Source organism: Rhinolophus sinicus, linkage group LG09 (genome assembly GCF_036562045.2).
Source record: "Rhinolophus sinicus isolate RSC01 linkage group LG09, ASM3656204v1, whole genome shotgun sequence".
NCBI lineage: Eukaryota > Metazoa > Chordata > Mammalia > Chiroptera > Rhinolophidae > Rhinolophus > Rhinolophus sinicus.
This window is the reverse complement of record NC_133758.1, coordinates 111,691,989-111,709,562: the sequence shown is the minus strand read 5'-3', so window position 1 is coordinate 111,709,562 and position 17,574 is coordinate 111,691,989. Positions and strand designations below refer to the sequence as shown.

Below are 17,574 nucleotides of genomic sequence, written 5' to 3'. Positions count from 1 at the left end.
TCTTTGGAGAAAAATTATTAATTCAAACCGAATAATCCTAACATTATCGATGTGAGCTCCATTATTCTGTGCCACGTCATCTGTTTTCTGATTTCTAGATTATAGTCAATGTTTGTTCCTTCTTGTTGGTTACTGTGGTTAATGTAAAGCAGACATTTGCTTCAAAATACCAACTAATGTGTGGAAATTCCAAAGCATGAAGAACATTGGAACTTCAATTTCAGCGTTAGAATTAGGCCAGATTATCATCTGCTAGAATTAAATAGTACTGACTAGACACATAGCAGTCTGTGGGATACTAGTTCTGGGGGATTTTTAATGTGATTATTTTTTCCATCTTTCCTGCTGATACCTCCTCTGAGGTTTATATTTAAGAAGTATCGTCTTCATTTTTAACTGATGACATATTCCACTGTGGTTTGTTGAATCCCAATTCTATATTTTTATGTTGTTTTACCTTTTAAAAGGTGTATGGATACTCCTTCCTCAGACACTTAACTACATTGCTCCAAGAATTATTTTCCTATAAACACTTGGTTCATTTACAATCGATTGGCTTACATATGGGATCTTCATGATGACTGCTGTATTTCTTCAACACTGTCAGTATTCCTCAGGTCATGTAAAAGGATATCTCATTATTTCAAGAAGTCTTCACAAATTCTAGAGAATTCATGAAGTTGGGGGCAGCTTTATAATAGTGAAAAATTGGAATTAGGTCAAGTTAACCTTAATGGGGTGAAATTAATTGTGAAATACCCATTCCATGAAGTACTACACAGCTATGAGAACCAATGAGCGAGTTTTATATGTACTGTTAAAGCGAGATGTCTAAAAAATATTTTTAAGTCAAAAAGGTAAAAATGTAGAACACAAGTAGTGTGACTGCATTTATGTAAAGATAAAGCTATACAGATAAATAACAAACATATATACAGAGAAATTTTTTTTAAGTTTTCCAAGGAACAATGGTTAGTTTTGGGGAAAGAAAGTAGAAAAAATGAGAAGAATTTACATTTTTATGTTCATTTCCTATTTCTATGCACTGCTTTTATTTTTCTTCCTTCTCTCTCTCTCTCTGTCTGTCTCTCTGTCTCTCTCTCTCTGTCTCTCTCTCTTTCTCTCTTTTTTTACAGTGAGCATGTATTACTTTTAAAACTGAGAAGCTTTTTAGAAAAGTACCCATTTACTTAGAAAACAAAGAACAGAAGACTATTCTGTTGGTGTCTTCCATAACCTTTTTTGAATGAAAATTCATAATCTTCATTTACAATGATAGTGAGAAAGCTTTAGGAAAAATACCGTGTTGTTTCAGGTTAACATTTCTAGTGCTGAATGAGTCATTTTTTTGAAAAAAATTTTTTTTCTAGTTTGATTTTATTGTTTGATTCTGAAAATGAACAGCAGACCTAGACCTAGGGGGTGCCAGATGGAAGGTTACTACCATAAAGGCATTTCGTCCTTTTGAATGAACAAGCTAATCTTCTACTTCATTGTAAAAGAATAATTATATTGATTATTTAGTTCTTGTAAGGCCAGAATTAAACTTGGTTTAAAAAATTAGATTTGATTGCACTTTGCAGCAGTTTATTCCTATTGTGAAAGTAAATTTATAGATTTGGAGAGACCACAGTTAAGCTTTTTTGAGTGTGTTGATTTGAGTGTGTTGATTTTAATTTATTTAATAGTTTTCTGATAACTTCTAAAGAGTAAATCCATAAGTGCTGGAACGAACATCAAAACATCAATTTTGAAATCATACATACTTATGAAAACATTCTCCTAAGTTAGCTAAAATAAATGAGATTAAATATTTAAAGCAACCTAAAGAAGGACTTGGTCACATAATAAAACAATAAAAATATGCGTGTGTGTGTGTGTGTGTGTGTGTGTGCTTAAAAATAAAAATCCATTCATAATAAAAATCTTACAAAAAAGTCAGTATGGCGATTGATAAGGCAATGCAGCTGAAATTTTACACTGAATTTTGATTCTTTCCTTTGAATCTACACTGACTTCTCCCATTAGTGAGCCTCTTATGAACTTCCAGCCTGAATCATTCGTATTCCTTGCAAGTTTATGTATTTATGAAATTAGTCTTCAGAAGCAGCTGATCATGTCAGTTCAATTTGTAATGATATCATAGAAACTGGCATCACTTAGAACTGATAAGTTATTAAAAAATTGTTTCTAGCTTCTTATTCCATCTTCCAAAAGTATTAATGAGTTTTAGATTTCTAGTGTTCTTATTATTTTGAATTAGAGTAAATGGTGTTAACCCAACAGATTTAATAAAATCTTTGTGATTCTATGTAAGTATAAATGGAAGCCAAAAATATATTGCTTGGTGCATCTTTCATGTACTTTACAATGTAAGTTTTATGTGGTGCCTATTACATCTTTAAAAACTAACATATTAAATAACATACCATACATTGGCAGTTTTGTGTTATTTTAAAATAATTTACTCTTTTTAAACAACTCAAAAATGCATTATTCAAAGCTTGTTATACCTACAAAAATAAAAAGAATATAATTCTACGGATGGAATATTGCTTCTGAAAATCATAAGTTAAAATTTGTTTTACTGCAATTGTTTTGGATAATTTAAGTGTACAGCAACATAAGCTGGAAATTTAGTGTCTGCCTGCCAAATATAATTATAGAGGTGGATACTGACTGGAGCCAGATTTTGTGATTTGTACCGTAAGGTTAGAAATAATGGTAGATCTGTCTGTCTTACAGACCTAGTGAGAATAATTTATAAAAGAAATTTCATGAAGGAAATGCTGTATGTTTTAGGTGTTGCTCATTTATTTAGAGATAAATACTGATTGATGCTTTTATCAGCTGCATGTGGATTTACTGGATGTGAAGAGAGCAGTACTATTCAGTTGCAGACACTTATTGAGTACTTGCTGTGTACATCGTGCTGGGCGGTGAGCATAGTGATAAATGAAGTTCTCGCCTTGAAGGAGCTTCCGATTATTAAAAGGGATGGGGTGTTGAAAGCAAATAATTGTGCTGCAGGGTGACAATGTTGTAAACTTATGTCGTAGCACAAAGGAGGGATGGCTTCTGCAGGGATCTCGGGAGTCCTTCCCCCAGGCTTGAAGAAGGATGGATAAATGAGTGGTGAACACAGCACATTGGGGTAACAGTTAGCATATAGACTGAGATTAGGTACATGTTTGTTCCGATAGTAAAAGCATGCTTATAAATGGAGAAGGAGGACACCGCTCAGTTCATTCAAGTTTATTGGACAGCCACGAGGCACACGTTCTGGGTGAGCCACTGCGGGGCTGGAACGCTGAGAAGGTCTGGCGCCTGGTCTGACGGAGCTCACAGTCTCGCAGGGGTGTGCAGGAGAGTGGACCACAGGCAGGTGTCCAGTGAGTGAGCTGCGGGAACTGTATGCCATCTGGCCAGGCTAGGGTGTAACTGCTAAATCCCAAGAGACAGCCGTGACCTTAGAAGTAATTTGTTCTCTTGACTACTAAGTTCAAAATGGACTGATATGAAAGACGAAATTTTAAAAAATCAGTAATATTTTAAAAACACTTATCTGATATATCTTGATGACTTACAGTCAACTAATGGGTAGGATACAGTTTAGATAATGGGAAACTGACCCCGAGTGAGTGTTGTGAAATAATAGGTGTAATCAAGTGGTATTAAAAGAGATCAAACTTAGGCTGTCCACAAATGCTTTTGGCTAACCCACCTAGGCTCTTAACCAATCAACATATGTCCTAGGATATTCCCTGTTGATCTCTAAGTCATTGCCTGCTCAAATGAGGAGACTTTTTCCATTCTGGTCCCAACACCTCTAGGCAAGGTCTCTGGGTGTTGAGGACTTTCTGTGCTTCGGTCTGTATTTAACACCTGGCTTCTCCTTAATCTCAAATAATCAATGTTGAGAATTATAAAAACCTGGGTGACATAGAACTGGCTTTTCTTTTAAAAAGGTTGGAGATGGGTGCTCAATGTTTTATGCTGTTTCTGAGAGCTTTTCTAGGTTTTTCATTACAAATCTTTACCATAGTTTTCACCATAAATTCCCTCAATTTGATTTTTACTATAACGTCTTATAAAATGAGTTTTTATTTTTCAATCACACTTGACATACAATACTATATTAGTTTTAGGTGCACAACCTTATGAGCTATACAACTTACTATGTAATCACCCCACAAGTCTAGCACCCATCTGACACCATCACACATAGTTATTATAATATTATTGACTGTCTTCCCTATGCTGTACTTTACATCCCGGTGACTGTTTTTTATAACTGGCAATCTGCCTAATTTTACTACATTTTTAAATTAGTTCATTCATTCATTCATTCATTCTTACCTCACTCATTCCTGGAGTGGAAAAAAGGCATTTGAACTCTGTGGGGACAGAGCCAGGAGTGCAGTTTCCAGGCCCTTGGCCTCATGTGGAAAGGTGCTGGCTCAGGTAGTAAATGGCCATCAACTGTGATTGGATGGCCATCAGCTGTGGCTAGTTGGCCGTCAGCTGTAACCAGTGAGCCATTGGCCACTAATATAAATGCCGTGGCTAAGCTAGCAGAAAATGGGAGCTAGCAAGGGTGGATTGTGGATTATGGATTGCAGAGAGGCAGATTGCAGTTAGCAGGGCGGACTGCAGTTAACAAGTGAGTGAATCAAGTCAAGGAGAGTAGGTCAGTTGGCAGAAAAGCAGACGGCAGGTCACACGTTGTGTGAATCCAGCCTCCAGTGAGACCATAGTGGTATGACTCCCCTACCTATGGCTCCATAGGTCCTTTTTGGCCTCACCATGGCCTGCGTTCTTATGTGGGGAGCGGGACCAGAGACCCCACATGACACCCTGCATGACAAACTCACGGTAAATAGGAAGCATCACCTATGCTCTTCTGCCTCTATCTGCTACCTATCAACTTCCTTTAATATTTTAGTTTCTTCCCCTTAGCCTTGAAATAGGTGAAATCTTTCAAAAAAAAAAAAAAAAAAAAAAAAAAAAAGGCGATTTCTCACGTCAATTTCCCCTAAAACTTCTCCTTTTTCTGTCTTCTCCCATTCTTCAATAGTTGTTTTTTATTTTATTAACACACCATCCACCGCAGTCTGGATTCTGCCCAAAGCATCCATCTACTCGAGCAGAGCTCGCGAGGATGGACTTGAGATCGCCACAGCTCAGCCTCCCCTCAGGTGCGTGGTCGCTGCCCATCTGCAAGGTCAGCCATCTATTCCCCTCTCTGAACTCCTCCTGTGCCTCCTCCTCAGCCACCCACGACTCCCTCTCTTACCTCTGTGACTTGTTCTCGGTTGTTTCTTCTGATTTTCTCCTGCTTTCAAAAGTGGCTATTCACTTGAGTTCTGTATTTGATCTGTTTTTACACTTTGCACTCTCTTGGGCATTCACTGCCCCTGATTAAACTGCCTGTACAGCCCCCAAATGCAGAGCCCCTCTCCAGATGTCTCCTTAGCTCCATTTGAATGGACCCGGCACTTGAAGCTTGGTATGTTTCAAACTCCTGACCGATTTCCATCTGTTATCAGTTAGAATTGAAACTTCTCTCTTTTAAAACACACACTTCATGCAATTTTACTAAGATAAATATTTCTCATATGAAGTTTTATTGGAAGAAAGAAGTAGAAAAGGAATTATCATTGGTGGCAGTATTAGATTGTTCAGTTTGTAGACTAAATACAAAGTCAGGGCCCAAAAATTAAAGCAAAAATTGCAATTTTTTAAAAGAAATTTACATAGGATATTTTAAAAAGTCGTCATAGGAAACAAAGAACTTGTTGCAGTTCCTTATACTTATAGTGCAGTATTTTTATTTTAAAGTATTTGCCTTTGCCTTTAAATTAAATATATGGGGTTATGGGACCTCCTAATATTTTCAGGGTATCAGGTAATCTGACCATGGCTGCTGAGGGTTATAAAAGTTCACTGTCACATTCTGAGCTTGTTGGCTTCTAGGCGGGAGTGAGAGAAAATGACTTCTTCCGCTTGGATACATAGCTGATCGGCCAAACTCTAGGCGACACCAGCAGTGAGGTGCCCTGTGGAAGTATTTGCTCCAGTTCCTTTCGGCCAGATCTTGATAAACACAGGCTTCCGTGCCCCCCCCCCCCCCCCCCCAGTTCCTGGCTGTAGGAATAGAACCAAATAGTTGTTTTTTGCAGAATAATTGCATTTCTTCTTAAACAGCAATGGGTGGGAAACAGAGAATTAGGGCGGGACAGTAGGGTGGAGGGATGTGCATAGAAAGAAGGTGAAGTATGGAGTACCCTTTGAAAAAAAAGGTTTTCTGGCTTAGCTCATAGAAGATGAGCTGTTGTTTGGCCTGACTTCATTTTCTAAATGTAGTCGCTTTGTCCTAACACATGTTTAAGAAATGACTGTGCTGCTAACCCAAAATACTTCCAGGTCAGCAGGAAGGGATATGCAGTTATTTTTCTTTGGGGGATTGCTGTGAAGAGTGCATTTGAAATCAGTTACAGCCAAGGCAGTTTGTTTCACAGTAAAAGCATGCAGGTGGCCTGTGTATTTAAACAGCAAAATTTTACCTACTTGTAGATTTTAACGGTATTTCTGGAAGCATTCTGTTAGCCAATGTGACTGTGATGAAACAAATACATTTTACAGGCAGTAATGGAATTTCAGTTCACCTGTTTTTGCCTTGGCTTTCTTACGTGCACTTTGGAGGAAGAATATGGCAAAGCACATTAAAAACACATCATTTGAAATGCAAAATAATGTGCTGTAAATTGTATTAAGTCATTTGACTACATTACACTGAAAACTTGTAAGCCAGGCTAGTTAGCCCTTGGAAAAAGTTGTGAGCTAGGCAGTACGTCTCTGTTGCCTCTCATTCTTACCACCTCTGATGTTCTCCACTCTCCCATTTCAGAAATGCACTGGTCAATCATCTCTATTCTCCAAAGCCTGCTCTAAGGAGAAGGAAGTAGCATGATTGATGTTCTCTGTGTCCGGCTTTGTATTACATGTTTCCCACGTATTGCCACTTAGTTAACTGAGATGACGGTCACACTTGTGACACAAGCTCTCCTTCCCCAACTTCAAACTCCAGTTAGTCAAGCTACCTGGTCAAGATTGTTGTGACATTTATTTGCATCCCATTACAGTATACACAAATACCGATGCACCGGCCTGCATGGATTCATACTCTTGCTCTATATACAGAAGCGGTGTATCCCTAGTGGTCGAGAGTGTGGCTTTTGAAGCCAGACTATTTGAGGAAACCAAGGCTCCAGAGATCGTCACCTGCCCAGGTCACATGTCATTAGTGACACACGTGTATCTACTAAAAGGATTTGGACCTGAGCACGAGTGACTCCAGTGTCCATTCTTTCAGGCACTATCGTTTTGCCCCATGTTTCTATTTATTCTATTAGTGCATAAAAGAGTGAAATATTTCCTGTAATCCTGCATTTTTTTTTGGTTTATGAATCATATATCTTATGCAAAACAAAAATAATTTTTACTTTTGGTGAGTCGAAAAGTATATTTGATGATAAATAAAGACACTCTATAATCCAAATTTGGTGACTACATTAAATTTAGTAATGCTAGATTTAATTTTAAACTGAAGCCTGGCGGACTAGTAGGAATCAGATGAAACTTGTTTCTTAAATGTCATTGTTTACCTTGAGCATGAAAAATAGATCAAGTAGTTAGAAAGCTTAGAGGAATAGAAAATAATAACCATCAGGCTTCCCTGGAAATAAAAGGAAATGATAAAGTGTACACCTACCAGCTCAGTGATCAGTGATTTTAGCTATTGGCCAGACATTTAATTTAGTGTAAAAAATGGTGTGAGACGATGCTTTAACATTTATATCTGCAGACAGTTTTTGTACCATTATTTATTTTGATATACTGACAACTGGCCACTTTAATTTGCAATGGAAATACAACTAAAATTATCTTATGAATATATATATATATATCAGCACCCCCCCCACCGTACCCCCAGAATTGTCCTGTAAACAAAACCTTTTATAATCGAACAGATATATTAAGGCTAATGTATGATAGCAATTTGCTTGAACAAGCATTTAGATGAGGAAAGCCACCCTTTTCTCTTACGAGGTGGGATAAGACTTCTCTTGCCACCCCCTGCCCTTCTACTCCCCATCCCTGGAGTGGGATGGAGGTAGAGAAATGACTTCAGGAGAAGTCAGTTTGAGATCTTAAAAGCTATGAAGAATGGCGGCTCTCTGAAACTTCACTGCATGAAAAATATCATCCTTATTCTCTTCCCTTCATGTTTGCCCTAGATTTTTGCTGAGGATGCTATCATTTCTTCGGTATTTGGAGGGTGTAGAAGAATGGGGATGAATGCATCTTTCTTGTTTGGATAGCTTTCTGTACGTGGGTTATCAGTGAGAGGACAGTTAAAGGAGATTCTGTGCATAGAGTGTAAAAACATTACAGAAAAGCTTCTGAGGAAACAACTCTGCCATATTTATTAAGTATAAGTGCAGTATTTCTGGTCATTAATGTGAAACTAATTTCCTTTCTGGCAGGCCTTTGTAGTATTTCATTTTTTTCATTAAAAAAGTGCGCTCCCTGAAAGCACTGATGTCACTCAATAGTTATCATTGATACAGGGGCCGCTCAGGCCGCTAAAGCCACAGAGGTCAAGTTTCTACTTTGGAGACAGGTTTCTCTGCTCCTTTTATACCCCTGGTTGTTTTCATAATTTTGATTGAAACCTCTGATTTCAAGGAATGAAATCCTGTAGAGCCTTGACTAGACAACGGCCATAGTAAAATGTGAATTTTCTCATGTTTTCCTGAGCAGCACACTTTAGCTCCGGGTACTTACAGGCCACCATCTTGAGCTCTCACCTGTGAGCTACCTGAGGGCAGTTTCTCTCCACAGTGCTCAGTGCTCAGTGCTCAGTAGCACTAGGCAGTGTGCTGGCCGAGGTTAGTGAGACGCTGCTCACCTCCTGAGTTTGCTGGGTGTGATCTTCTAACTGGTCTCTTCAGTGGCACTGCCCCTCTCTCTTGCATCGTGTGCATGCACCCCTCCCCTAATCCGCGTCTCCCTGTGCTTTGTCAGAAGCCTGGTGCCATGTAAATACAAAGTTGGAATGGTGCCTGACCAGGAGATACTCGATTAGAAGCCATTTTTACAGGTCTGGTCGGAAATGAAGTGAGCCAGTTGGGGAAAGGTCCTTGGCCTAAAACTGCCTTACTTGTAGGAAGTCTTCCTATTGAACAAGGAGAGCTGGCTGATTCCTCAGGCGGTATGAGGAGTGACATGAGCCGCTCTTTCTGGGGGGGACGTTTGTCAAGTGGCCGCTCTCTGGGCTCAGCCCCATCACGCACACATACCTGATGATGTGCTCGGCTGGCGGATGGGCTCCTGGCTCCTCCCGGGACTAAAGGGCTCTTCCCTGAACTGCAGGATCCAGCTCCGCTGGGCAGAGCCCTCGGTGAGCAGCAGGAGTTGGCTGGAAGCTGCGGCTCTGACCTTTGCTGGAGACTGAGGCCGAGCAGGCCAGGCGGGAGCAGGCGGCGTGGAGGCCGGGGGGTGGGGTGGGGGGGGTGGGGGCGGCCCTGGCACCCCCGCTGGGGCCCTGACGCCCCCGCCGTCCCCTGCTCTCCTCCGCCTCCCGCGCCCTTGCAAAGTACTTGCAGTGTCCATTTCCACAGCGATCTGTCAATGCAGTGGTCCCCCCCTTACCCGCCTTCCAGGAGCCCCCGCCGATGTGAGAACCGTCCGACAGTACTGAACCCTCTATATAGTTGTTTTTCCTACACACACCTGTGATTAATTCCATTTGTAAATTAGGTGCAGTAGGAGGTCAGTAACAACTAATGTTAGAACAATTGTAACAATATACTGTAATGAAAGTTACCTGAATGTGGTCTCTCTCACTCTCCTAACTGGTCTGATTGCCAAGAAGGCTACTCGGTGACTGACGGGCAGGGAGCATGTACAGCGTGGGGACACGGGACCAGGGGCTGTGTCACATCCCAGGCGAGCAGGATGGGACAGCTCGAGATTTCATCACGCCGCTCAGAACGCAGAGCAATTGAAAACCTATGAATCGTTTATTTCTGGAATTTTCTATGTAATGTTATACTGTGGTTGATTGATGATAACTGAAACTGTGGAGAGAGAAACCGCAGCAAAGGGGGGCCTGCTGTCAGCCTCATTCTGACCTGTCAGTGGGGGAAGTGGGTGCGGCCTCGGGCTGCAGCCACACTGCCTGGAGTGGATCCCAGACCTGTACTGACCGCTGAAGTGATTGGGGGCAGATGATACAAGATCTCTGTGCTTCAGTCGTTTCTTCTGGAAGTCACTCTGTGGGTCTGTGAAGTGACTTAGTGTTTGTAAAACACTTAAAAACAATACTGATGGGCCCTGGAGAAACATACTGTTCCCCAGTATTCCCCAATAAAAAAACAAAAAAAACAAAAACAAACAAACAGCTGGGTTAAATGTTAAAAAACAAACAAACAAACAAACAAAATACCTACCATCTGATAAGTTCTTTTTAAGTGTTTGCTATAATTCTTATTATTTAAAAAATAATCCTCACTGAAGTCTAAAGCACTCTCTTGTGTCTTGTACTATGGAACACAGCATTCGTTCACTCATTCAACATGTGTTCATGAAAAGCGTCCTATGTTCCGAGGCCTACGATTCTATCTGTCACACTCCCATAGGCTCCGTACTATGAGGAAGGCCAAAACAGAATTATAATACAGTAGTCTGAATTCCTGCCCCAACACTATGTTTGAAATATTTAAGAGTGTAAATGGCTTTTATTTATTCTCTCTCTCTTTTGGCTGTATCATAAATTTCTTTTTATGTATTTTTCAATTACAGTTAACATTCAATATTATTTTATATTAGTTTCAGGTGTACAGTGTAGTGGTTAGACATTTATATAATTTAGGAAGTGACCCCCCCCCCAATACGTCTAGTACCCACCTGGCACTATCCACAGTTATTACCATGTTAGTGACTATATTTCCTGTGCTGTACTTTACATCCCCGTGACTCTTCTCTCACTACCACTTAGTACTTCTTATCCCTTCCCTTTTATACCCAGCCCCGCAAACTCCCTCACATCTGGCAACCATCAGTTCTCTGTATCTATAAGTCTGTTTCTGTTTTGTTTATGTTCTTTAGATTCCACATATAAGTAAGATCATATGATATTTGTCTTTCACTGTCTGACTTATTTCACTCAGCATAATACCCTTTAGGTCCATCCATGTTGTTGCAAATGGTAAGATTTCATTTTTTTTTTTTTTTTTTTTTATGGCTGAGTAATACTCCATTGTATAAATGTCTTACAATTTCTTTATTCAGTCGTCTATTGGCGGCCACTTGGTTGCTTCCACATCTTGGTGGTTGTAAATAACACTGCAGTAAACATAGGGATGCATATATCTTTTCAAATTAGTGTTTTAGGTTTCTCTGGATAAATACCCAGGAGTGGAATTGCTGGGTCATAAAAGAGTTCTATTTTTAATTTCTCAAGGAACTTCCATACTGTTTTCCACAGTGGCTGCTAATTTTCAGGAAAACAAAGATGTATGGTTTTCCTTCCAGTTTTATCAATAGCTCTGAATTGTACGTGTGGACACCTGGTCCATAAACCTCAGGTAAGAACTGCCTAGAAGCACCACTGAAGGCAGTACTTCCAGAGTTGGAGTGTTATCAAAGCTGCAATGGAGGCAGTAGAAAATTCTGTATGTTGATATGCTTTATGATAAGAGAAACGTCCTCCATTTTGTTTTTTGAAATCCAAAGGTATAGGCTTTTGCAATAAGATGGTCTTCAAACTTCTAGAGTCTCTTCATTTTTTGTATTAGTGCCTTGATTTTCCTATAAAATTCATAGAACAGTATGACTTTTTGACTTAAATGTTAAAGATGTGATATCTTAGAATTTAGGATTATGTTTTTCTATTGTGATTTATATTTATATAGTCCTCACTACAGGATTTAGAATTAAGTATATTTTCCTACCTTTCAACAAGCCAAACAGGCTAATCACTCGTTTCTGAGTGTTGTTCTCTTATTTAGTCTAAAAGTCAGAACCACTGAAATAAAGATTTCAATGAGCAAATTGGACAGAAATGCAAAGGGATGTGGCATACAGTGTGTGTGTGTGTGTGTGTGTGTGTGTGTGTGTGTGTGTGTGTGTGTGCTTAATTGCTTAGTTCTTTTAGAAATCCATCCTTGGAAGTAATATGATTAGAACTTGTAGATTTTTCTCATTTTGCTGTCATTTCTAGATCCTCAGTTCTCATGCCTCCTGACACCCCCACTTATCTCTCTCAGTATATGTTGTTTCCAGTTCCTTAATACAATGAACACAGTCAGGAACAGTCAGAAGAAAGAGGCCTGTGAGTGATGGGTGATGGCTTTTATGTACTAGCGCTGCCTATGGAGGGTCTCATTAACACGCACAGCATGGGGGCATTTTTGCAGCTACCACACAGAGCTCAGAAAACTCACTGCAAAGCCAACATGGTTGTTTATGCCTCACTATCTTATTGTGGAGATTTAAAGGACATGAAGAAGACTTCTTGGGGCAGGTGGGATGCCATATGGCACGGGCCCTGGACCACTGCCATCGCTTTAGAGATTTACCAAAGCCTCTCCTTCTAGTGGGCGTGATAGGAGTTCTTGGACTGTTTCCACTCAGTGATGACATTCATGTGTAGCTCGGCAATACTGCTTCTTAAAAACAACACAAAACAGCAACTGTTGAGAAAAAGCCTTCTTGGTTTAATATATACTTATTGATAGGGCCTGAAAGAGCATCTTTCTTCACAGTGACTTTGTTGGATTCAGAACGTTTTTACATTTATTTATTATACAAATTTCATGCAAATACTATTGTGGGGTAACTGGGGTGGGAGTGAGGGTGGGGGTGGGGGATATAGTTACAGTGGTTTCCTATACACTGAATACTCCTGAATTCAGATTTTACATCACACACACACACACACACACACACACACACACACACACACACGTTCACATCTATGGATAGTTCTGAAAGTTGGTCCGTGGCAGTGTCTGGGGTCTGCTAGAAGGAACACGGGAAGTCACGCTGCTGTTCCGGTTCCGCCATTTGCACAGCACCCTGCCTCACCACGGTGTTCTGTGCCCACCTTGAGGTGGGGCAACAGGAACCGCCTTTCCCGTCCTTCTTGCTATAAGTGCTCCTCAGGGTCTCTGCAGCAGGAGTGAGACCAGGAGCTCTGGAGAAGGAGAAGGCAAGGGAAGTTTATTCAGTGCTTGAGACAACAACTGGGTATGTCCTTGTTTAATAGAATGCAGAGAAATTGAATATTTGTAATTAAGTCACTGACTTCAAATTATTAATATATATATATTCTGGAATACGAAACATAATTCAATCTACATAATATAATTTTTGTCAATAATGGTACCTTTGAGGCTATTTGGTATGGAAATTGACACTGCAAATAATTTTAAGTGAAGATTAAAGAACATAGAAGAACACTTTCTTATTGACTCAATTTTCACTACTTTTCTTCCTATTTCTTTTTGATTCCTAAGGCAGAATCATAATTTCTCTCAAGAAGACCCTAGAGTACTCTTTGATTCTTCATGGCTCCTCATACACCTGTAATAAGTAGTGAACTATAATATAAAAAAAAATTGTCTTTCATTGATGGATTTAAAATATAATAACTACCATGTATGGGTACTTTCTATTTTTGTAAATGAGCTACACACTTTATATTTTCCCTATTATTGTGACAACAGTGCAAACTAGATGCTCTTGTTTCCATCTTAAGAAGACAGAAAATGAAACCAAGAGAAATTAAGTAACTTCCTCAAGTTCTCATAGACCTATTAAGTGGCAGAACCGGGTTTTGAAAAACCATTATCCATCGAACTCTGGAGGTGTGCACGTTCTTTCCTTTATGCCTAAAACTCTGTCTTTGGTTTCATCGCAAATATTTCACGGGGATTTATAATTTCTTGATTCAGGCATTTGCCATTTTGAGGTGAAAGAACCAATATGATCTACAGATATGCCCTATGGAAGGAATTGCTCTTTGAACAGCAATGGCAAAATATCTTCTAATGAGAGGTCATGCTAATGAGAAACAATGTACAGTATAGCTGTCTAGGAAAGTGCCCATCCAGCTTCCGGCTATAAGTCTGAGAATATAGCTTCTGCTTTCCCCAGTTAAGCTTGGATGCCTGTGCAGTCATTTCCCTTTATAACTCTCTGTGGACAGAGTTTGCAATATCAGATCTGAACGGCTAGAAGTGGATCCCAGTAAAGTGAAACCCAGGAAGTTAAGGCCTAAAATATAAACTCTTTTTTAAAAACTTGTTTCCTTACTGAGCTTGCCAATTTCCATAATTAGTCAGAAGCAATTAAGTACTTTAATTAGTTTGATCTTTATGGAATTTCCAGCATATTTTTGTTTTGTAATCAGAACTGAATTTGAGTATATGACTAATATCCCTTATTAGACTTATTACATTCGCATGCATCAAAATGGCTTACTTCCTTTCCAGGATGGAGATATTTTATTGGCATAATTTTAACATGCATTTCATAACATCTCAGTGTTCATATTTTTACCTATTTAAAGTACCACATCATCCATCTGCAGGCAGCATGGGGTTAAGTAAAACATAATTGCTTTTCTTCATTTTTTGGTTTAAGTGCAACCACAAAATAAACGTCTAAGATCCAATTATAAATACTTAATATGTCTTAACATTTAATGCAAATGGTACTTTAAATTTTTGGTGTAAAATAATTGTTAATGTAAAAGTTTATGTAATCTAGCAAGGTACCAATTTAAGAAAAAACCCTGCCAATCTCTATCTGTAAGATTGGGCATTCAAATCACAAATTAAGAGTTGATTTGATTAGTGAATAGCTGACTTCCAAAGTTCAATGTATATTACCACTTGAGAGAATCCAAACTATGGAGAAACTGGCCTGAGTTCTCCTATTTTCTTTTGCATGTCTTTGCTTCTGAGTGCATTGGGTTTATCTGTAGAATCAGGTTTTTTTCTTATTTGCAACTAAATCTATTAAAATCATGATTGCCCTAGATTCATAGCACACTCTCACCTCCACCTTCTAGCCCAGAACTATTTTCTCTGAGGACCCTGATTTGGTTTTTAAAATATTTTCTTAACCCCATGTTTTCATCCCTGGGGGTACTTCATGCTCTGTTTTCTAGTTCTCGGTTTTCAAAGTTATGTTCCTTTTTTCTTTTTCAGTTGATAAATAAACTGACAGACTCTATCTTGACTCCAAGATGGCTGCTTTCTTGAGTTTCTCAGAGTCTGAGGAATCCTTTGAATGGAATGCCTCACAGAGGTGGGAGCTTGGCTCCTCAGAAATTGATTCCTGTTGAGACATTGGGACAGCCTCCAGCTGCCTTCCATCTAATAGAGTCAAAGAGTTGTAACACCTGGAGGAAGTAGAAACTAGAAAATAATGGACTTGCCATTACCCTGGTAGATGGGAATTCATTCTGTCCCAGATTTCTATTGAGCACACTGAGTAACTGAGTCCTGAAAACAGAAAAGCGATGAGCATTCAAACAGAATATATTGAGGATGGACTTGGAAAAAAAAGAATCTGCATTTTTTTAATGTATCCAGTCCCCCCTCATTCCCTCTTCTGCCACTCAGCGGAGAGAAGTTTAAAAACCTTTTTTATGCCTTCTATTTATTTTTATGCTTATTTCTTTTATTGAAATATGGAATGGCTGCGTGTATTGAGATGGTTATTCTTAAAGCTTTTGAATCCAAATCATTTTATTCATACCTATTCTATATATATGTAAGCAGGGTTTGAGCACATCGAAAGTGACAGGTTAGCTAGCTACAAAACGCATAGCTATTGGTTTTAGCTAAAGAATAATCAGGAATGTCTGAACAATAAGGAGTTAGTATACTTGATTCTTGTGTTAGCTTTTATCCAGCTATTGAAAGAGAGTTTCGGGCAACGTTTAGTGACGGTTTGTGGAATACAACGAGATGAAATCATGTTGGTCATTTGGTTAGAATTGTATAAAACCTTTGCATTTATTCCAGCATCCACATTCCAAATCGTCAAGTTCAGCAGTGTGTTGTCGGGCTAATGGAGCCTCCCTGTATGGCTGCTGTGGGCCATCCATCCAGGGAGTCATCCACTACCTGGTGCTGCCAGGTAGTAGTTGTGTATGTGGGGCCGTAGCCTCTGCATCACCCCCAAGAATGGATGCATGAGCCCCTCCGCCTCTCCTTTTCAAACCATTACCTCTTTCAGCATTTCTGGATGCTTAAGCATAGGACTCTCATTGATCAAATCTATTTATTGAGCGCTTCTGAGGTCTCAGGCAGTATTTAGAGCACTGCATGTATGATGATGAACAAGACAGATACATTCACGGAACTTACATCCTTTTAATGTAAATAAATAAGAAAATGTGAGAATAGTGAAAAGGGTGACAAAGGTATAGAAGTAGTTATTAGAAGCGTGTTTCATAGTATGTGGTCAGAGCCAATATTATCTATTTCTACTTTGGAAAACCCCATGAAGATATTGCCTTATTTATCCTCCAGCTAACTACAGCAGGGGAAATTGGGCTCTGTGATCTTAGGACAGTCTTATGTGTATCTTAAATGTATGTGCAAATTGTCCACTAGCAATAAAAATAATATGGTAATAAGGACATCAGGTAAAGTATACTCCTAATTATATTTAAATAGGTTTACGTATAGTGACAATAATGGTAAGATAATATAGTCATAATGGTATAATAGATATGGTATAATATCTGGTGGTTGTAAAAGCTAAATATCCCTTTTTCAGTAGCATCGGCTAAGCACCACAATGTGTGTTACTTGAATATGCTAGGTTTAACTTTAAAAAAGGACATTTTTCTATCCTGGAAATATCATAAGAACCTCACATACAGTATGCTAATTTTTTTCTTAATTTATGAAAGGAAGCACATATCCCATATAAAACAGCCAAAATTAAGAAAAAAATAGAGGCTTTGTCAATACGTGTGCATAATTGAATTGAAAATAATTATTGCATTTCATTTCAGCATAATTTTATTTGATTCTGTGATTCATAAGAAAGGTAGTTGGTTCTTATGGGTATGTAATATCCCCTAGCTAGTTGGAAATAGTAATATGAGAAGGAATTAGGATATTCAAGCACATACTGTGTATCACTCATGGTGTCAGGTGATTTCTTATCTCGCTTGATTTGTCATTGTGACCCCGTTTTTACAGTAAAAGAAAGTGAAAACCCAGGCCAGTGCACACAGGGAAGGTGGAAGCTGGGATTCGACTTCCTGCCCTTAGTTCAGGCACCTTGCAGGTCCCTCCCACTCATTGTGACGTGAAGCCTCCTGCCCCATCTTCCAGCCGTCCTATTTGGTGTACCTACAAGTGAATAAAAGCAGTATCACAGTATCTAACTTTTCGAGCACATTTAGGGTAAAGGCTAATCCAGGCAAATTAAATATGTGGGCTCTCTGCAGAGGTCATTATAACAATGACTTTGGTT

At 39.1% G+C, this 17,574-nt stretch overlaps 1 protein-coding gene across 6 annotated transcripts in view; it reads left to right on the top strand.

The window, feature by feature from the left end:
• IMMP2L (inner mitochondrial membrane peptidase subunit 2) overlaps nucleotides 1-17,574 on the top strand; it is a 538,968-nt gene that overhangs the window by 269,223 nt on the left and 252,171 nt on the right. The window contains exon 5 of one of the 6 annotated variants that reach the window (XM_074341020.1): nucleotides 5,078-5,238. The exons of the other annotated variants lie outside the window; for them this stretch is intronic. Within the exon in view, the coding sequence (XP_074197121.1) occupies nucleotides 5,078-5,096 (19 nt within the window). The 3' untranslated portion in view covers nucleotides 5,097-5,238. Of the gene's footprint in view, nucleotides 1-5,077; nucleotides 5,239-17,574 lie in introns of those variants that run through there. 6 annotated transcript variants of the gene reach the window in all.